Raw genomic sequence first — 22381 nt, 5'->3', positions numbered from 1 at the left:
TTCAAATGCAGCAGTGAGTGTCCCTCCATGTCTACGTTTTTGTTCTAAACTTTGGCAGAGTGTCGATCTCCTCACCTTGCTATCAAAAAGGCTGAATGGTTTGACCTTGACACTGAAGGTCATAGCAGCATGTAGCAGGGATGCTAACAGGCAGTGGTGCTGGACCAGCGGGTAGTGAACACCTCTTTGCTCCAGGGCAAGTTCAGCAATGGAAGCTGGGCCCTCGGCTCCAGACCACGCCTCCTCGATGGACAACTCTGGGGCAGAAACCTCCTCCACCGCCGAGTCCGCCTGCACGGAAAAGGAAAATACAGCTAATGAGAGGATTCATTTTCCAATTTATATTAAACACTATTATACATATTCATTAAGAAAAAAAGATCTTGTAGAAAAACCAAAGATATGATTTTATTTTATTCCTAATGCTTACTTTTCAAGCAATTTATTTGATATTTTCAGCAAGAGTGTTCTTCACTACTGCAAGAGTACAGCAGTCATGCAGGTTTTATGTGAATGGCAAGAACAGGAAGAAGTCCTTTTCACACATGCATAGAATAAATCAGGTCTCTGGTGCAGTGTGGGCAGTGTGGGTGGTATTAGTAGCTCTTTTGATCAGGCAGCAGGTGGAAAAAAAACTAACAACTAGAAATGCTTTCCCATTATATTAGACTAAAATCCCATTTCTATAAACTTCCTACTGTTGTCGTTCAGTGTTTCACTGCCATGCTAACCACTCTCCATGCTATCACTCTGCTGTCTCCTTTACTTACATAAAACTTCATAAAAGAAAAAAGGCACTGATTCCTAACCAACACTCCAGTCACCTCCATGAGGATATTCAGCAGCTGGACGCAGCAGCCCAGGAAGGACGTCATCGCTTTGTCTCCCATCCCGACATCCTGCACAAAAATTCACAGATCTTTAGTACATGCTTTAAATCTGAATATTTGTATGGACTAATATATTTACCGGCAAATAAACATTTTGAATAGAATTGGTGCTGAAATGTAACTCTTACCCGTCGACACAAGCGATCTTTGGGTGCTTTCCCCACCTGTTTCAAAATAAATCAATAAAATAAGAGATTTAATTCTGTACAAAGTCCCGACACAGTGACAGAGCTCAACTCGACTCATTATGACCAGAACTTACTTTCTCCATGAGAAAGGTTGCTGCTGAGAGACGCTTGGCAATGAATGTGCTCCACATCATTGTACAAACACCTGTGAGGAGTTAAGACATGCTGACTACCGGGGAGGTACTGTCTTGTCTTCTAAAGCATGCATTGTATTATTGGATCAATAAAACAGACCGAAAGCCAGTGTGGTACTCACCTTGCTGAATATGAGGACTGGAGACCATCTTCAAATGTTCCACAGACCAGCAGAGATATCGACCCTCCTATGAAGAGAAGCAGGTGTGAGATCAGACTGCAGAACTCTTCAGGTCTTTATGAAAATCTGAAAGTTTGCACTTTCTACTATTAAATACAGTATGTGTTAGTTTGCGCACAGATAGAAGATTTACAATGCTGCACCAAACCTCAAGTAAATTTAGCTAATCTTCCCTTCAAGTCTGTCTGCTGCTGCTACATTTTCACCAGTGTTGGCTGTGAGTGATCTAAGCATAGCAGCAGGTTTTGAAATGGTGTAGAAGAGCACAAGGAGACAACCTTGGAAGAGACGTATGCTAATGCTAAATCTGGGAAAGCTTTTTCCTTCTTATGGGTGGAGACGTGTGACTTTGTGATAACGCGTTGTGTGCGTGCTTGTGTATTTGCACACCTCTGGGTCTTTGTTCCACTGCACCACATACTCCCAGCAGCAGTGGGCGAAGAGAAAATCAGGTGAGAGAGAGTGTGGGAACCGCTGGCATACCGCTAACAGCAACTCTGAAAAACACGGAAGAAAACAGAGGCTGATTTGGATTCAGGCTCCATGAAACAATGTGTACTGCAGAACAGGAAATATGACTAATTTGCCTGTCTTCAGCTTACTGTGATTATTTGATCATTAACCAAACCTTGATCATTATGAATAAATACCATACAATGCTATTGTCTTCTGTTAGCCAAAGAGAACTGTCACACTGCACATTAACTGTAGAGAGATCTTTCTATACAAATGTCCAATTTCTACTTTCAATATTCTTGGGCTTTAGCAGACTCATGTGCCCAGCTAGAGTCCAAAATATTTATAGCAATAGACAGTTTTAATTTGATGATCATTGGTTTGACTGTGGTCTATAGGTTGGATGCTTTTAGGTGACCAGACTAGCATTGAGAACAAGCTTACGTTTAATAAGAAAGTTCATAGTGTCATCTGCATAAAAACATATATTACTGATACAGAGGTCCAAAAATAGGCTAAGTAATCGATTTCCATTATTTTACTTTTTGTCTTTTTGAATTTGATTTTTTTTAAATCACCACAAACAACAACACAGCTGACGCCACATTATTCTAGGATTTTCAAGTTAAACTATATCTCAAAATTGCCCAGAAAGACTAACATACCGAACGTGTGTTAATGCCTCAGTCCTCACCTGCTGTCCTGTCTGTGTCCTCTTGGCTTTTCTCCTGCTCATGTCTTTCTTCTTCGTCTCTCTGCTCCACATTGTCATCTGCTTCTTTATTTCCCCTTTTCTGGAGGATTTCCTTGAGCCGCTCTGGGGAAATGTCTTGTCTAAACACCCACTTAGAGACGCTGTCGGCAATACCGCCTGAAACAGACAAAAGCAAACGTTGAATGTATTTGAAATTACTAACTAGGCTTTGGCCAGGCAGTGTATTTGAATGGGTTGTGGCAGTTGTTCCAGATTCCCACACTCCAAAGAAGAATGCAGCCATCAGGGGAAAACTATGGTCAATATCATCAAGACACTGAATTCATGGAGAGAAGAAGTCAATAAAAACAAGGAGTAACTGAGGAGAGAACAGCGATACAGTGCATTTGAATACATTTATGAAGTGAGGAAAAACCAAGAAAAGAAACATGACAAGTAAAAAATGAACTCATACAGCTTGAAGTCTCCCTGAACTTATTTTTCTCTACCTGTGCCTCCCTCCAACAATGTTTTAATAGAGCACTGAACTGTAGCGCCCCCCGTTGCTCCTGGTGGAGGAGGCACCAACAGCAGAGTCTGCAGCACCAGCACGTCTTCCAGCTGGCGAACACACACCACCCACTGCTCCAACTCCAGTGACACTGCCTCCCACTCTGACTGAAACTGACACACACACATTAGTGTTGGTTGATTTTTAAAGGGGGTTATGTTCCTATTTTTTTGCTTAAGACAGTCCTCAAATGCATGACGCCTCTCTACCTTGCTATCAGCTCGGCTTGTGATGCTAGCTTTAGCAGCACGGTGAGCAACCAGTGCAGCCAGCAGGGCAGCGGCAGTGTTGTGGGACTGAACACATGTAGTGCGGACTTGCTGCCACCAGGGGGAGATTGACTGTGTGTCCCATGACTCCTCGACTGCACCTAAACGGAGGGAGAGAAAAAGAAGAGGCCACTCTTATTCTACTTATTCTTCTTTTCCAGTCTGACGGTTACTTCTTGAGGTTCACATTTCTTTCGATTTCTTGTTGTCCAACTGAAGAAAACCACCAGAGCACCAACCAACATCAGCACATCTAACATCAGAAACATCAGATGAATTAGCCCTTCAACCATTAACATATAGAGTTGTATTATTTAGCCTCGCGAACTACACAAACACGACAAGCCTTACAGGTACCTTTCATATCGCTGAGGGCGACAAGTAGTCTGTGGAGGTTTCGAACATTTTCCTCTGGTTTCTGTAGCAACTCCTTCTCCCGATGCAACCACACACTCAACAGCAAAGACTGACAGAAACAGGAAGTATGAACTGAATTAATTACTGATATTTGTTCAAAGACCTATTTGGAGTATATTATACACCCTAATTTCATGTGAGAACATATCAGGCTCCAGACACGCTGGGTAGACTTACGCAGGCAGATAATGAAGTCTGCGTTCTTTCACTCATTAACAGTAAATACTGAATACTGACATCACAATATAAAGTGACCATTACTGAATAAATTACACACCAGTGGGTTGTGGTTCATCTCTGGCAAAGATTTAAAAAGCCTCATATCAGTATTATGTATGTATCATACAGTAAAAAATTAAAAAGATATGCAATTCTATATAAAATTGTATGCACTGTATAAGATTTGTAAGATTTCTCTCAACAGCAGCTACACATCCTGTCACATCCTGATCCCACCTTTCACCCATTCTCCCCCCCCCCCGCCCCCGCTTACCAGAAGCTGCTGTGGGCTGATGCCGGCCTGCTGTAGTGTGTAACAAACTTTATGGAGTGGACTTTTTCCACACAGACAACTCCAGAACAAGAAGTTTCCTGCAAATGACAAACAGGAAAAGTACTCAGTCTGAGTTTTGATTGAGTGTAACAGCATTAATGTGCCTACTTATGTTGCCTGCCTTACCCAACTGGTTCCATTCAGTTTCAGACCTACGGATCACCTTAACCTCCTCATCCTCTGTGCACTCCAACTGGGAGAGAAAAGCCTGAGCAGACAGGGGGGAGTCAGGCGAATCCTGGGCAAACGAAACACTGGGTCTTGGTGTGAACTGGGCATATCGCTGCAAGGTCGGTGCAACACGGGACAATTCCTCCTCTATGCCTTCAAGGGAGTCCTGCAAGGATGGAAGAAAGAAATACTGGAATAGCACCGAGGTTTCAGCTCACCACCTCTAAAGAAGCTCTTAATTTCTTTAAATCTCTGTGTGTGTGTTCTCACATTTTCAGCAGTTTCCTCGACATCTGCGGCAGAATGCAGTTGCTGGATGTCTGTGTAGAGCTGCAGTAGTTTGAGCTGTGATGAGCAGAGCTGAAGCAACTCAGCATCCACTTCCCCAGGCTCTGAAGTGCAGAAACAAAAGGAGAAACAAGCTCAGGGTGATTATGAGATACAAGTTCCTGACACTTTTTTCTTTCATATTACATTTCTTTCATCAGTAAACGTATTCTTTACCTTGCCGTTTCAAAGTGTCATCTAAGGCACGTGTGATGTTAACAAGACAAGAGACAGGAGTGTTTTTATTTGACAGAAGAGACTCCAGTGCCTGAAAGAAAATGGAGACACTGAAATTCATATGACATCATATTCAACTGACAAAAAGAGTTTTAAGTGAATAATGGCAGCAGTGGTGTTCAGTTCGGTTGCAACCACAATTTAAAATCACCTGGAAAATAAAGGATATTTACATATAGGGCCAGTGTGCCCAAGAAGACTTGAACAGGGGCCCAGGATTGAGCTGCTGGACCAATCAGGGCTGTTCAAGTATTTGAAAAGATAAATTACTTGGGTTCCTGTCCCATGTGAAAGAAAAGTAAAAGTTGCTTCATCATTCTTAGACTTAACAGACTTTTAATTTTAATCTCTTTTTCAATTTATATTTAGTTTTCAGTTGCAGGTTGGTTAGATTTAGGAGAAGTCTGTAATTAGAGTAAAACAGGGCCATTTAAAACAATAACCACATCAGATTTTGGTCGTACCTGCTTCTTAACTGCAGGGTGTTTGATATCTAGTACGATGCTTCTGGCTTCACTCTCCAATATATCTAAAGGAACACAGAGTCATTAATAATATAATACTGTATAACACATGAAATATATTTGAACATGAAACCTGACATCTCTCGTCATGCACTTACCAAGCTCAATGTCTCGGCTCCTTAGTAGGGTAGTGAGTTTCTTTACCAGGTGCATATCTTTGGCTCGCTCGCTCTTCTTATCACTGAAGTGAAAAAGACAGAAAGATGGAGTTAGAGGGGACTTTTGCTGCCGTCGTGCAGTAGGTTTTTTGTTTGTGCCTTTTGGAGATTTTTTTAAGGCAATTATCTGACAATAATAATAATAATAATAATAACTTTATAAACCTCCACAGAGCATGCCTGCCTAATATCTTGAGGGAGGTTGTTCCACAGAAACGGGGCAGGGAAAGAAAAGGCACGCTCTCCAATTGTCTTTTTTTCTGGCTCTAGGAACCTTTAGAAGGCCAGAGTCCTGAGATCGTAGAGCACAGGATGGAACATAAAGGTGTAAAAGGTCGGAGAGGTATGAAGGTGCCGTTTAAAGCCTTGTAGGTGAGCAGCAGGACCTTAAAATCTGCTCGAACCTGACAAGGTAGCCAATGAAGAGATCTTAGTACAGGGGTAATGCGCTCAAATTTCCCAGATCATGTTAAAATGCGAGCAGCTGCATTTTGCAGCTGTAGACCTCTAAAACTTTTCTTTGGTAGCCCAGAAAGAAGAGCATTACAATAATCTATACGTGAAGACACAAACGCATGGACAAGAACGCCTGCAGTGTTTCTTAACAAAACTTGTCTGATTCTGCTATGTTCCTCAAATGACAAAGGCGGTCTTTGTTATCTCTTTTACACGAGACTCGAAGGAGAGCACCATGTCGGACCACACGCCCATATTTCTCACCGTTTGGTTATGTGTACCAATAACCTGTCAAAGGAGTTTTTGCTGTGAGTAAAATTCACAGATTTTACCTGGATGTTACTTAACAATAATTAGCACGTATCCAAAGCCAGTCATTTACATAGCAAACATAGCCACACAACATATTCTGGGGTACCAAAACAAAACCAGCGGTCAGTTCAGAAAGTCCGTCTTTACAGCTGAAGCGTACAGAATGATCATTCAACCTGTGGGAATCCTATGACAAGAACTGATTTTTTTGAACCTCACAGAACCAGGAAGTTGCAGCTCTTCAGATCCAACCTAATGTCAAATATTCATGACTCTTTGTGTCAGATTTAAGAGTTTTTAAAGGTGGGGAAAATCTGACCTAAGAAAGTGGGCAAGACTCTGCAAAATTGATTTTTTCACTGCACCTGCATTCATTTTAAACACCTACATGACAGCCTGTCCTTTTAGTCTGCGTACAAACCTGAGAGCCAGGTGGAAGGGAATGTTCACGGTCCTCAGAACTCCTGTGATTGGATCAAGCAGACACACCTGCTGTGTGTGGAGCTGCCAACCCTGACTGGTCACACTGTTCACCCCCATCAGACGGTAACCAGCATACAGCAACCTGCAACACCGTACAAGCATATATTTTGTTATATTCCAACTTCAGGATCAAATGAGATTCTTCTTCAGTAAGAAAATGTGGGAGCTTCACGGTGTGTACCTGCAATGTTTGCCTACAGTGAAAGCTCCGACCCGAGGCCCCTGTTGCATTGCCCAAACCTCCAGGATCCCCCTACGAGGGGCGTAGATGACGAGGAACAGAGCGTGGCGTCTGGGGAGGGACGCCGAGGGGGATAAATCCCGCTCGCTACGCTCCTCTGGAACCTGCAGCCAACCCAACTGGGCATCTCTGTAACCTGGAGATAAATGTATGATTGGGACATTGTTAAGATTTTATTAATAATGACACAGGCCGAAGAAGGAATCATAGTAAAAATAAACATTACAGTGTTTAGGGCAACTCCTGCTACATTGGAAAGCTCTTTAATTAATTATTTTTAAAGTGGCCCCAGCTAGAAAAGCAGCATAAGATTAAACATAAATCTATGAAAACAAAAAGGAAACATCTTCATCTGATCACCTGTACAAAGATTAGATTATAAGATTTTAAATTGGGCTGTGACATTTTTAATGTATAAAATACCTGATCTACAGACCTATTTTAATATCATACTGAAATTATAAATGCAACTAGAAAGCGAAAATTTCTGAAGAAATTTTAAGTGTGCCTATGCCGCCGCTAATCAGTATAGTTTGCCATTCAAACGGCTACAGAGAGCAAAACTCACCGGAGCAGCCATTCTCCACCATGAACTATGGTAAAACCAAACACCGCTCACGCCTCACAGATGACAGCTTACAGTTTTGTGTAAAGATGAGGTGACTTCGTACAGCCCCAATTTGTAGACGCTGTGCGCAGAGGTTCATAAGCAGACCCGACAATGTTTGCATGAACACACTTTGAAGCATTACGTTATGGACCACTTTTCACACATAGTTGCTGTACCCACACAGCCGGCTGTAGCTTTTCATCTCATAGCCCGACACATACACAAAAAAAAAAAAAAAAAAAAAAAAAAGCAGAGAGAGCACAGACTTTACACCTGAGAGGCGTGATTGCAGATGCCGCTGAGGTGGGTCCACCTCCCCTGCAGCGGCACTGCAGACCACGCCCTGCCACACACATCAAACACGTAAAATAAATATTTATGCACTTTTCATTCACTTTTTGTTTTTTGTTATTTTTACACAGTGTTCTGAATGATTAACAATGGTCTACAGCCAATCTTGTGTATTATTATACAAACTTTGATTGTAAGATTCAGATAACTATTTAATAAAAGCTAAATATTTTATATGAGAGTAAGAAAGAAAAGTATATCTTTGTCTCATACTCTCATCAGACAATACATGAACCTCTCAATAAACAAAATATTTGCTCAGCTTAAATGACAAACCGCTATTTTACACAGTGGAACACTTATTTTTAAACAAAACCAATGCAGTTCGCCACTGACAGTGCTTACCTTTGCACATCACAGTAAACACTGAACCAAGATGGCGCCCACGCGAACGAGAAATCTGAACTACGGTGTCCTGCAGAGGACAAATGGTCAAAATTGCTAAAATTTACAACATATATGCAGCTCAACAGCGACACCTTGTGACTTATTCCAGTCACTACCTTATATATACATAACGTCTTACCTGACATTCAGTTCACCGGACACTCATACTGAATCACCAGCCCATATAAATGAAAAATAAGTCCAGCAGCCAACCAAGAGTCATCACGAAAGACTAGGGGTGACACGACAGCGTGAGCGGGCCTGGGTGTCAGCCAGCCCAGCCTGGGTGTCAGCCAGCCCGACCTGGGTGGCAGCCAAGCCGCGCTAGCCAGCTAGCCGCCATGCGGCGGTGAAACGAGAGCGTGAGCCGGCCTGGGTATCAGTCAGCCCGGCCTAGGTGTCAGCCAAGCCGCCCTAGCCAGCTAGCTGCCATGCGGCGCTAGCAGTAACATCGTGAGAGATATGGGACTTCTTGATAAAATATGGGACTTCTTGATAAAACGAGCAGATATTTGAAGTTTACACCCCTACATTCTCGCCTGAAAATAGGGGAGGCTGTCATAAAGTTCAAAATCAGTAACTTAGCGCGCACAGCTGTATAGAAACTCCGTCGTGCTAGCTAGCACGCAGTACAGTTATTGTAACTGTCAGCACAACGAAAATAAACTACACCTAAACTCGGTTTATATCTGACCCAAATAGAGTGCAGTTAATAACGTCTTACCTGAAATTCAGTTCACCAGCCGCCTGCTTCTCCTGCATTGGGTTTCCCTTATCCACGATTGAGCTCCGCGTTAGCCACCACCGGTCGATCGGTGTTTCTTTCCCCGCATACGAGGGGAAGAGACATATACCGGTGGCTAACGCGGAGCTAGCTAGCCACCAGTATATGAACAACTCAGTTATTTTTTCCACATCGACCAGCATCATCGGCCCATATAAACGAAAAATAAGTCCAGCTAAGACAAAGACTGTTTGCGGAGCGATCGGGGGTGAAAGGAGTTAGAGACGCCTCACTGAAAGCCAAGCCTGGGTGCTTTTGAGCGAAGCGGCGCTAGCTAGCCGAGCTAGCTAGCCGGCTAGCCGGCCGGCCAAACTAGCTAGCCGGCTAGCAGCAACATCGTGAGAAATCTGTTGCTAATATGGGATGTTTTGACAAAACGAGCAGATATTTGACGTTTACACACCTACATTCTCACCTGAAAACCGGTCGATCGGCGGCCGCCTCACATGTTTCTTTCCCCACATATGAGGGGAAAGAGACACATACCGGTGGCTAGCTAGCTCCGCGTTAGCCACCACCAAACAACTCAGTTAGTTTTTCCTCATCGACCAGCATCATCGGCCCATATAAACGAAAAATAAGTCCAGTGTGAAACAGTCGCTTGGCGAGCGATCGGGTGGTTTAGCGAGTGTCAGCCTCTTAAGTTTAAGACAAGCCCGGCTGCTTTTTAAGCGACGCGGCGCTAGCTACCCAGCTAGCGTCAGTACACAGGAACTACTTCCGGTAGTTATACAAAATAAAAGCGTCCACAGGGACACAGTGGCCGCCTCGCATTACTCCCGACATACCACTAGAGTGAGCCAGCACACCACAAATGAAGTTTTCTTGTTCTCCATTCATTTCAATGGGAAAAAACTTGCATTAAAATATTCATATTTAAAAAACTATAGAAGTAATAAACACCAAAAGTCATAGCAACTCATTCCAGCTCCAGCCGCACACAATGATATATCATATGTGAACCTTGTCTCAAAACTGTGGGGCGAGTTAAGGTCCAAAATTTCAGGCGGAAAAAGAATAATAATAACTAGAAAGCGAAAATTTCTGAAGAAATTTTAAGTGTGCCTATGCCGCCGCTAATCAGTATAGTTTGCCATTCAAACGGCTACAGAGAGCAAAACTCAGCAGAGCAGCCATTCTCCACCATGAACTATGGTAAAACCAAACACCGCTCGCGCCTCACAGATGACAGCTTACGGTTTTGTGTAAAGATGAGGTGACTTCGTACAGCCCCAATTTGTAGACGCTGTGCGCAGAGGTTCATAAGCAGACCCGACAATGTTTGCATGAACACACTTTGAAGCATTACGTTATGGACCACTTTTCACACATAGTTGCTGTACCCACACAGCCGGCTGTAGCTTTTCATCTCATAGCCCGACACATACACAAAAAAAAAAAAAAAAAAAAAGCAGAGAGAGCACAGACTTTACACCTGAGAGGCGTGATTGCAGATGCCGCTGAGGTGGGTCCACCTCCCCTGCAGCGGCACTGCAGACCACGCCCTGCCACACACATCAAACACGTAAAATAAATATTTATGCACTTTTCATTCACTTTGTTTTTTGTTATTTTTACAGTGTTCTGAATGATTAACAATGGTCTACAGCCAATCTTGTGTATTATTATACAAACTTTGGTTGTAAGATTCAGATAACTATTTAATAAAAGCTAAATATTTTATATGAGAGTAAGAAAGAAAAGTATATCTTTGTCTCATACTCTCATCAGACAATACATGAACCTCTCAATAAACAAAATATTTGCTCAGCTTAAATGACAAACCGCTATTTTACACAGTGGAACACTTATTTTTAAACAAAACCAATGCAGTTCGCCACTGACAGTGCTTACCTTTGCACATCACAGTAAACACTGAACCAAGATGGCGCCCACGCGAACGAGAAATCTGAACTACGGTGTCCTGCAGAGGACAAATGGTCAAAATTGCTAAAATTTACAACATATATGCAGCTCAACAGCGACACCTTGTGACTTATTCCAGTCACTACCTTACATATACATAACGTCTTACCTGACATTCAGTTCACCGGACACTCATACTGAATCACCAGCCCATATAAATGAAAAATAAGTCCAGCAGCCAACCAAGAGTCATCACGAAAGACTAGGGGTGACACGACAGCGTGAGCGGGCCTGGGTGTCAGCCAGCCCAGCCTGGGTGTCAGCCAGCCCGACCTGGGTGGCAGCCAAGCCGCGCTAGCCAGCTAGCCGCCATGCGGCGGTGAAACGAGAGCGTGAGCCGGCCTGGGTATCAGTCAGCCCGGCCTAGGTGTCAGCCAAGCCGCCCTAGCCAGCTAGCTGCCATGCGGGGCTAGCAGTAACATCGTGAGAGATATGGGACTTCTTGATAAAATATGGGACTTCTTGATAAAACGAGCAGATATTTGAAGTTTACACCCCTACATTCTTGCCTGAAAATAGGGGAGGCTGTCATAAAGTTCAAAATCAGTAACTTAGCGCGCACAGCTGTATAGAAACTCCGTCGTGCTAGCTAGCACGCAGTACAGTTATTGTAACTGTCAGCACAACGAAAATAAACTACACCTAAACTCGGTTTATATCTGACCCAAATAGAGTGCAGTTAATAACGTCTTACCTGAAATTCAGTTCACCAGCCGCCTGCTTCTCCTGCATTGGGTTTCCCTTATCCACGATTGAGCTCCGCGTTAGCCACCACCGGTCGATCGGTGTTTCTTTCCCCGCATACGAGGGGAAGAGACATATACCGGTGGCTAACGCGGAGCTAGCTAGCCACCGGTATATGAACAACTCAGTTATTTTTTCCACATCGACCAGCATCATCGGCCCATATAAACGAAAAATAAGTCCAGCTAAGACAAAGACTGTTTGCGGAGCGATCGGGGGTGAAAGGAGTTAGAGACGCCTCACTGAAAGCCAAGCCTGGGTGCTTTTGAGCGAAGCGGCGCTAGCTAGCCGAGCTAGCTAGCCGGCTAGCCGGCCGGCCAAACTAGCTAGCCGGCTAGCAGCAACATCGTGAGAAATCTGTTGCTAATATGGGATGTTTTGACAAAACGAGCAGATATTTGACGTTTACACACCTACATTCTCACCTGAAAACCGGTCGATCGGCGGCCGCCTCACATGTTTCTTTCCCCACATATGAGGGGAAAGAGACACATACCGGTGGCTAGCTAGCTCCGCGTTAGCCACCACCAAACAACTCAGTTAGTTTTTCCTCATCGACCAGCATCATCGGCCCATATAAACGAAAAATAAGTCCAGTGTGAAACAGTCGCTTGGCGAGCGATCGGGTGGTTTAGCGAGTGTCAGCCTCTTAAGTTTAAGACAAGCCCGGCTGCTTTTTAAGCGACGCGGCGCTAGCTACCCAGCTAGCGTCAGTACACAGGAACTACTTCCGGTAGTTATACAAAATAAAAGCGTCCACAGGGACACAGTGGCCGCCTCGCATTACTCCCGACATACCACTAGAGTGAGCCAGCACACCACAAATGAAGTTTTCTTGTTCTCCATTCATTTCAATGGGAAAAAACTTGCATTAAAATATTCATATTTAAAAAACTATAGAAGTAATAAACACCAAAAGTCATAGCAACTCATTCCAGCTCCAGCCGCACACAATGATATATCATATGTGAACCTTGTCTCAAAACTGTGGGGCGAGTTAAGGTCCAAAATTTCAGGCGGAAAAAGAATAATAATAATAATAATAATAATAATAATAAATCCGAGCAATAGTAATAAGTGTGCCTTCGCATAGGCACACTTAATAATAATAACTAGAAAGCGAAAATTTCTGAAGAAATTTTAAGTGTGCCTATGCCGCCGCTAATCAATATAGTTTGCCATTCAAACGGCTACAGAGAGCAAAACTCAGAGCAGCCATTCTCCACCATGAACTATGGTAAAACCAAACACCGCTCGCGCCTCACAGATGACAGCTTACAGTTTTGTGTAAAGATGAGGTGACTTCGTACAGCCCCAATTTGTAGACGCTGTGCGCAGAAGTTCATAAGCAGACCCGACAATGTTTGCATGAACACACTTTGAAGCATTACGTTATGGACCACTTTTCACACATAGTTGCTGTACCCACACAGCCGGCTGTAGCTTTTCATCTCACAGCCCGACACATACAAAAAAAAAAAAAAAAAAGCAGAGAGAGCACAGACTTTACACCCGAGAGGCGTGATTGCAGATGCCGCTGAGGTGGGTCCACCTCCCCTGCAGCGGCACTGCAGACCACGCCCTGCCACACACATCAAACACGTAAAATAAATATTTATGCACTTTTCATTCACTTTTTGTTTTTTGTTATTTTTACACGACAGCGTGAGCGGGCCTGGGTGTCAGCCAGCCCAGCCTGGGTGTCAGCCAGCCCGACCTGGGTGGCAGCCAAGCCGCGCTAGCCAGCTAGCCGGCTAGCTGCCATGCGGCGGTGAAACGTGAGCGTGAGCCGGCCTGGGTATCAGTCAGCCCGGCCTAGGTGTCAGCCAAGCCGCCCTAGCCAGCTAGCTGCCATGCGGCGCTAGCAGTAACATCGTGAGAGATATGGGACTTCTTGATAAAATATGGGACTTCTTGATAAAACGAGCAGATATTTGAAGTTTACACCCCTACATTCTCGCCTGAAAATAGGGGAGGCTGTCATAAAGTTCAACATCAATAACTTAGCGCGCACAGCTGTATAGAAACTCCGTCGTGCTAGCTAGCACGCAGTACAGTTATTGTAACTGTCAGCACAACGAAAATAAACTACACCTAAACTCGGTTTATATCTGACCCAAATAGAGTGCAGTTAATAACGTCTTACCTGAAATTCAGTTCACCAGCCGCCTGCTTCTCCTGCATTGGGTTTCCCTTATCCACGATTGAGCTCCGCGTTAGCCACCACCGGTCGAACGGTGTTTCTTTCCCCGCATACGAGGGGAAGAGACATATACCGGTGGCTAACGCGGAGCTAGCTAGCCACCGGTATATGAACAACTCAGTTATTTTTTCCACATCGACCAGCATCATCGGCCCATATAAACGAAAAATAAGTCCAGCTAAGACAAAGACTGTTTGCGGAGCGATCGGGGGTGAAAGGAGTTAGAGACGCCTCACTGAAAGCCAAGCCTGGGTGCTTTTGAGCGAAGCGGCGCTAGCTAGCCGAGCTAGCTAGCCGGCTAGCAGCAACATCGTGAGAAATCTGTTGCTAATATGGGATGTTTTGACAAAACAAGCAGATATTTGACGTTTACACACCTACATTCTCACCTGAAAATATCTTAAAAGTTTACTTTGTGACCTAGAAACACAAATAAGAGGAATATATTAAACCAAGTGGCAGCCGCCATTGTTTGACTGGTAGAGGCGTGCTTTGAATTGTGGGATATGCAGTTTTCCACCAAGCGTACACCATTGCCGTTACCGTAACTATTCAATGCTTCGTGCAACCTTAAGAATTCCAATGGTTCCTGAAAGCACCAACGCTGTGCGCGCCGTTCGTATTGTTGTCATTATGGTAATCCAAATACGGGGACATACCACTAGAGTGAGCCAACACACCACAAATTAAGTGAGTGAGCAAACACACCACAAAGTAAGTAAAGTTTCACTTTCGTTCGTTCCCATTCATTTGAATGGGCAAAAACTTGCATTAAAATATTCATATTTAAAAAACTATAGAAGTAATAAACACCAAAAGTCATAGCAACTCATTCCAGCTCCAGCCGCACACAATGATATATCATATGTGAACCTTGTCTCAAAACTGTGGGGCGAGTTAAGGTCCAAAATTTCAGGCGGAAAAAGAATAATAATAACTAGAAAGCGAAAATTTCTGAAGAAATTTTAAGTGTGCCTATGCCGCCGCTAATCAGTATAGTTTGCCATTCAAACGGCTACAGAGAGCAAAACTCAGCAGAGCAGCCATTCTCCACCATGAACTATGGTAAAACCAAACACCGCTCGCGCCTCACAGATGACAGCTTACGGTTTTGTGTAAAGATGAGGTGACTTCGTACAGCCCCAATTTGTAGACGCTGTGCGCAGAGGTTCATAAGCAGACCCGACAATGTTTGCATGAACACACTTTGAAGCATTACGTTATGGACCACTTTTCACACATAGTTGCTGTACCCACACAGCCGGCTGTAGCTTTTCATCTCATAGCCCGACACATACACAAAAAAAAAAAAAAAAAAAAAGCAGAGAGAGCACAGACTTTACACCTGAGAGGCGTGATTGCAGATGCCGCTGAGGTGGGTCCACCTCCCCTGCAGCGGCACTGCAGACCACGCCCTGCCACACACATCAAACACGTAAAATAAATATTTATGCACTTTTCATTCACTTTGTTTTTTGTTATTTTTACAGTGTTCTGAATGATTAACAATGGTCTACAGCCAATCTTGTGTATTATTATACAAACTTTGGTTGTAAGATTCAGATAACTATTTAATAAAAGCTAAATATTTTATATGAGAGTAAGAAAGAAAAGTATATCTTTGTCTCATACTCTCATCAGACAATACATGAACCTCTCAATAAACAAAATATTTGCTCAGCTTAAATGACAAACCGCTATTTTACACAGTGGAACACTTATTTTTAAACAAAACCAATGCAGTTCGCCACTGACAGTGCTTACCTTTGCACATCACAGTAAACACTGAACCAAGATGGCGCCCACGCGAACGAGAAATCTGAACTACGGTGTCCTGCAGAGGACAAATGGTCAAAATTGCTAAAATTTACAACATATATGCAGCTCAACAGCGACACCTTGTGACTTATTCCAGTCACTACCTTACATATACATAACGTCTTACCTGACATTCAGTTCACCGGACACTCATACTGAATCACCAGCCCATATAAATGAAAAATAAGTCCAGCAGCCAACCAAGAGTCATCACGAAAGACTAGGGGTGACACGACAGCGTGAGCGGGCCTGGGTGTCAGCCAGCCCAGCCTGGGTGTCAGCCAGCCCGACCTGGGTGGCAGCCAAGCCGCGCTAGCCAGCTAGCCGCCATGCGGCGGTGAAACGAGAGCGTGAGCCGGCCTGGGTATCAGTCAGCCCGGCCTAGGTGTCAGCCAAGCCGCCCTAGCCAGCTAGCTGCCATGCGGGGCTAGCAGTAACATCGTGAGAGATATGGGACTTCTTGATAAAATATGGGACTTCTTGATAAAACGAGCAGATATTTGAAGTTTACACCCCTACATTCTTGCCTGAAAATAGGGGAGGCTGTCATAAAGTTCAAAATCAGTAACTTAGCGCGCACAGCTGTATAGAAACTCCGTCGTGCTAGCTAGCACGCAGTACAGTTATTGTAACTGTCAGCACAACGAAAATAAACTACACCTAAACTCGGTTTATATCTGACCCAAATAGAGTGCAGTTAATAACGTCTTACCTGAAATTCAGTTCACCAGCCGCCTGCTTCTCCTGCATTGGGTTTCCCTTATCCACGATTGAGCTCCGCGTTAGCCACCACCGGTCGATCGGTGTTTCTTTCCCCGCATACGAGGGGAAGAGACATATACCGGTGGCTAACGCGGAGCTAGCTAGCCACCGGTATATGAACAACTCAGTTATTTTTTCCACATCGACCAGCATCATCGGCCCATATAAACGAAAAATAAGTCCAGCTAAGACAAAGACTGTTTGCGGAGCGATCGGGGGTGAAAGGAGTTAGAGACGCCTCACTGAAAGCCAAGCCTGGGTGCTTTTGAGCGAAGCGGCGCTAGCTAGCCGAGCTAGCTAGCCGGCTAGCCGGCCGGCCAAACTAGCTAGCCGGCTAGCAGCAACATCGTGAGAAATCTGTTGCTAATATGGGATGTTTTGACAAAACGAGCAGATATTTGACGTTTACACACCTACATTCTCACCTGAAAACCGGTCGATCGGCGGCCGCCTCACATGTTTCTTTCCCCACATATGAGGGGAAAGAGACACATACCGGTGGCTAGCTAGCTCCGCGTTAGCCACCACCAAACAACTCAGTTAGTTTTTCCTCATCGACCAGCATCATCGGCCCATATAAACGAAAAATAAGTCCAGTGTGAAACAGTCGCTTGGCGAGCGATCGGGTGGTTTAGCGAGTGTCAGCCTCTTAAGTTTAAGACAAGCCCGGCTGCTTTTTAAGCGACGCGGCGCTAGCTACCCAGCTAGCGTCAGTACACAGGAACTACTTCCGGTAGTTATACAAAATAAAAGCGTCCACAGGGACACAGTGGCCGCCTCGCATTACTCCCGACATACCACTAGAGTGAGCCAGCACACCACAAATGAAGTTTTCTTGTTCTCCATTCATTTCAATGGGAAAAAACTTGCATTAAAATATTCATATTTAAAAAACTATAGAAGTAATAAACACCAAAAGTCATAGCAACTCATTCCAGCTCCAGCCGCACACAATGATATATCATATGTGAACCTTGTCTCAAAACTGTGGGGCGAGTTAAGGTCCAAAATTTCAGGCGGAAAAAGAATAATAATAATAATAATAACTAGAAAGCGAAAATTTCTGAAGAAATTTTAAGTGTGCCTATGCCGCCGCTAATCAGTATAGTTTGCCATTCAAACGGCTACAGAGAGCAAAACTCAGCAGAGCAGCCATTCTCCACCATGAACTATGGTAAAACCAAACACCGCTCGCGCCTCACAGATGACAGCTTACGGTTTTGTGTAAAGATGAGGTGACTTCGTACAGCCCCAATTTGTAGACGCTGTGCGCAGAGGTTCATAAGCAGACCCGACAATGTTTGCATGAACACACTTTGAAGCATTACGTTATGGACCACTTTTCACACATAGTTGCTGTACCCACACAGCCGGCTGTAGCTTTTCATCTCATAGCCCGACACATACACAAAAAAAAAAAAAAAAAAAAAGCAGAGAGAGCACAGACTTTACACCTGAGAGGCGTGATTGCAGATGCCGCTGAGGTGGGTCCACCTCCCCTGCAGCGGCACTGCAGACCACGCCCTGCCACACACATCAAACACGTAAAATAAATATTTATGCACTTTTCATTCACTTTGTTTTTTGTTATTTTTACAGTGTTCTGAATGATTAACAATGGTCTACAGCCAATCTTGTGTATTATTATACAAACTTTGGTTGTAAGATTCAGATAACTATTTAATAAAAGCTAAATATTTTATATGAGAGTAAGAAAGAAAAGTATATCTTTGTCTCATACTCTCATCAGACAATACATGAACCTCTCAATAAACAAAATATTTGCTCAGCTTAAATGACAAACCGCTATTTTACACAGTGGAACACTTATTTTTAAACAAAACCAATGCAGTTCGCCACTGACAGTGCTTACCTTTGCACATCACAGTAAACACTGAACCAAGATGGCGCCCACGCGAACGAGAAATCTGAACTACGGTGTCCTGCAGAGGACAAATGGTCAAAATTGCTAAAATTTACAACATATATGCAGCTCAACAGCGACACCTTGTGACTTATTCCAGTCACTACCTTACATATACATAACGTCTTACCTGACATTCAGTTCACCGGACACTCATACTGAATCACCAGCCCATATAAATGAAAAATAAGTCCAGCAGCCAACCAAGAGTCATCACGAAAGACTAGGGGTGACACGACAGCGTGAGCGGGCCTGGGTGTCAGCCAGCCCAGCCTGGGTGTCAGCCAGCCCGACCTGGGTGGCAGCCAAGCCGCGCTAGCCAGCTAGCCGCCATGCGGCGGTGAAACGAGAGCGTGAGCCGGCCTGGGTATCAGTCAGCCCGGCCTAGGTGTCAGCCAAGCCGCCCTAGCCAGCTAGCTGCCATGCGGGGCTAGCAGTAACATCGTGAGAGATATGGGACTTCTTGATAAAATATGGGACTTCTTGATAAAACGAGCAGATATTTGAAGTTTACACCCCTACATTCTTGCCTGAAAATAGGGGAGGCTGTCATAAAGTTCAAAATCAGTAACTTAGCGCGCACAGCTGTATAGAAACTCCGTCGTGCTAGCTAGCACGCAGTACAGTTATTGTAACTGTCAGCACAACGAAAATAAACTACACCTAAACTCGGTTTATATCTGACCCAAATAGAGTGCAGTTAATAACGTCTTACCTGAAATTCAGTTCACCAGCCGCCTGCTTCTCCTGCATTGGGTTTCCCTTATCCACGATTGAGCTCCGCGTTAGCCACCACCGGTCGATCGGTGTTTCTTTCCCCGCATACGAGGGGAAGAGACATATACCGGTGGCTAACGCGGAGCTAGCTAGCCACCGGTATATGAACAACTCAGTTATTTTTTCCACATCGACCAGCATCATCGGCCCATATAAACGAAAAATAAGTCCAGCTAAGACAAAGACTGTTTGCGGAGCGATCGGGGGTGAAAGGAGTTAGAGACGCCTCACTGAAAGCCAAGCCTGGGTGCTTTTGAGCGAAGCGGCGCTAGCTAGCCGAGCTAGCTAGCCGGCTAGCCGGCCGGCCAAACTAGCTAGCCGGCTAGCAGCAACATCGTGAGAAATCTGTTGCTAATATGGGATGTTTTGACAAAACGAGCAGATATTTGACGTTTACACACCTACATTCTCACCTGAAAACCGGTCGATCGGCGGCCGCCTCACATGTTTCTTTCCCCACATATGAGGGGAAAGAGACACATACCGGTGGCTAGCTAGCTCCGCGTTAGCCACCACCAAACAACTCAGTTAGTTTTTCCTCATCGACCAGCATCATCGGCCCATATAAACGAAAAATAAGTCCAGTGTGAAACAGTCGCTTGGCGAGCGATCGGGTGGTTTAGCGAGTGTCAGCCTCTTAAGTTTAAGACAAGCCCGGCTGCTTTTTAAGCGACGCGGCGCTAGCTACCCAGCTAGCGTCAGTACACAGGAACTACTTCCGGTAGTTATACAAAATAAAAGCGTCCACAGGGACACAGTGGCCGCCTCGCATTACTCCCGACATACCACTAGAGTGAGCCAGCACACCACAAATGAAGTTTTCTTGTTCTCCATTCATTTCAATGGGAAAAAACTTGCATTAAAATATTCATATTTAAAAAACTATAGAAGTAATAAACACCAAAAGTCATAGCAACTCATTCCAGCTCCAGCCGCACACAATGATATATCATATGTGAACCTTGTCTCAAAACTGTGGGGCGAGTTAAGGTCCAAAATTTCAGGCGGAAAAAGAATAATAATAATAATAATAACTAGAAAGCGAAAATTTCTGAAGAAATTTTAAGTGTGCCTATGCCGCCGCTAATCAGTATAGTTTTCCATTCAAACGGCTACAGAGAGCAAAACTCACCGGAGCAGCCATTCTCCACCATGAACTATGGTAAAACCAAACACCGCTCGCGCCTCACAGATGACAGCTTACAGTTTTGTGTAAAGATGAGGTGACTTCGTACAGCCCCAATTTGTAGACGCTGTGCGCAGAGGTTCATAAGCAGACCCGACAATGTTTGCATGAACACACTTTGAAGCATTACGTTATGGACCACTTTTCACACATAGTTGCTGTACCCACACAGCCGGCTGTAGCTTTTCATCTCACAGCCCGACACATACACAAAAAAAAAAAAAAAAAAAAAAAGCAGAGAGCACAGACTTTACACCTGAGAGGCGTGATTGCAGATGCCGCTGAGGTGGGTCCACCTCCCCTGCAGCGGCACTGCAGACCACGCCCTGCCACACACATCAAACACGTAAAATAAATATTTATGCACTTTTCATTCACTTTTTGTTTTTTGTTATTTTTACACAGTGTTCTGAATGATTAACAATGGTCTACAGCCAATCTTGTGTATTATTATACAAACTTTGGTTGTAAGATTCAGATAACTATTTAATAAAAGCTAAATATTTTATATGAGAGTAAGAAAGAAAAGTATATCTTTGTCTCATACTCTCATCAGACAATACATGAACCTCTCAATAAACAAAATATTTGCTCGGCTTAAATGACAAACCGCTATTTTACACAGTGGAACACTTATTTTTAAACAAAACCAATGCAGTTCGCCACTGACAGTGCTTACCTTTGCACATCACAGTAAACACTGAACCAAGATGGCGCCCACGCGAACGAGAAATCTGAACTACGGTGTCCTGCAGAGGACAAATGGTCAAAATTGCTAAAATTTACAACATATATGCAGCTCAACAGCGACACCTTGTGACTTATTCCAGTCACTACCTTACATATACATAACGTCTTACCTGACATTCAGTTCACCGGACACTCATACTGAATCACCAGCCCATATAAATGAAAAATAAGTCCAGCAGCCAACCAAGAGTCATCACGAAAGACTAGGGGTGACACGACAGCGTGAGCGGGCCTGGGTGTCAGCCAGCCCAGCCTGGGTGTCAGCCAGCCCGACCTGGGTGGCAGCCAAGCCGCGCTAGCCAGCTAGCCGCCATGCGGCGGTGAAACGAGAGCGTGAGCCGGCCTGGGTATCAGTCAGCCCGGCCTAGGTGTCAGCCAAGCCGCCCTAGCCAGCTAGCTGCCATGCGGCGCTAGCAGTAACATCGTGAGAGATATGGGACTTCTTGATAAAATATGGGACTTCTTGATAAAACGAGCAGATATTTGAAGTTTACACCCCTACATTCTCGCCTGAAAATAGGGGAGGCTGTCATAAAGTTCAAAATCAGTAACTTAGCGCGCACAGCTGTATAGAAACTCCGTCGTGCTAGCTAGCACGCAGTACAGTTATTGTAACTGTCAGCACAACGAAAATAAACTACACCTAAACTCAGTTTATATCTGACCCAAATAGAGTGCAGTTAATAACGTCTTACCTGAAATTCAGTTCACCAGCCGCCTGCTTCTCCTGCATTGGGTTTCCCTTATCCACGATTGAGCTCCGCGTTAGCCACCACCGGTCGATCGGTGTTTCTTTTCCCGCATACGAGGGGAAGAGACATATACCGGTGGCTAACGCGGAGCTAGCTAGCCACCGGTATATGAACAACTCAGTTATTTTTTCCACATCGACCAGC

General features: G+C 44.3%; 1 protein-coding gene across 4 annotated transcripts in view; it reads right to left on the bottom strand.

Moving 5' to 3' along the window:
- The window catches only part of rab3gap2 (RAB3 GTPase activating protein subunit 2 (non-catalytic)), a 37822-nt gene that overhangs the window by 3381 nt on the left and 12060 nt on the right, over positions 1 to 22381 (bottom strand). For 2 of the 4 annotated variants that reach the window (XM_080870301.1, XM_080870302.1), the window contains exons 14-31: positions 7204 to 7399; positions 6961 to 7104; positions 5712 to 5794; positions 5554 to 5618; positions 5030 to 5120; positions 4796 to 4917; positions 4481 to 4691; positions 4295 to 4392; positions 3742 to 3850; positions 3325 to 3485; positions 3054 to 3228; positions 2545 to 2721; positions 1785 to 1891; positions 1335 to 1401; positions 1153 to 1223; positions 1019 to 1054; positions 771 to 899; positions 76 to 291 (exon numbers count right to left, since the gene is read on the bottom strand). In XM_080870301.1, coding sequence (XP_080726427.1) covers positions 76 to 291; positions 771 to 899; positions 1019 to 1054; positions 1153 to 1223; positions 1335 to 1401; positions 1785 to 1891; positions 2545 to 2721; positions 3054 to 3228; positions 3325 to 3485; positions 3742 to 3850; positions 4295 to 4392; positions 4481 to 4691; positions 4796 to 4917; positions 5030 to 5120; positions 5554 to 5618; positions 5712 to 5794; positions 6961 to 7104; positions 7204 to 7399 — 2258 coding nt within the window. The remainder of the gene's footprint in view (positions 1 to 75; positions 292 to 770; positions 900 to 1018; positions 1055 to 1152; positions 1224 to 1334; positions 1402 to 1784; positions 1892 to 2544; positions 2722 to 3053; positions 3229 to 3324; positions 3486 to 3741; positions 3851 to 4294; positions 4393 to 4480; positions 4692 to 4795; positions 4918 to 5029; positions 5121 to 5553; positions 5619 to 5711; positions 5795 to 6960; positions 7105 to 7203; positions 7400 to 22381) is intronic. The other 2 variants (XM_080870303.1, XM_080870304.1) reach the window with 2 other exon arrangements.

Source organism: Rhamphochromis sp. 'chilingali' (genome assembly GCF_963969265.1).
Source record: "Rhamphochromis sp. 'chilingali' genome assembly, chromosome: 21".
Classification (NCBI taxonomy): Eukaryota; Metazoa; Chordata; class Actinopteri; order Cichliformes; family Cichlidae; genus Rhamphochromis; species Rhamphochromis sp. 'chilingali'.
Note: the sequence above shows the minus strand (reverse complement) of the source record. Positions and strands in the feature narration are given on the sequence as shown.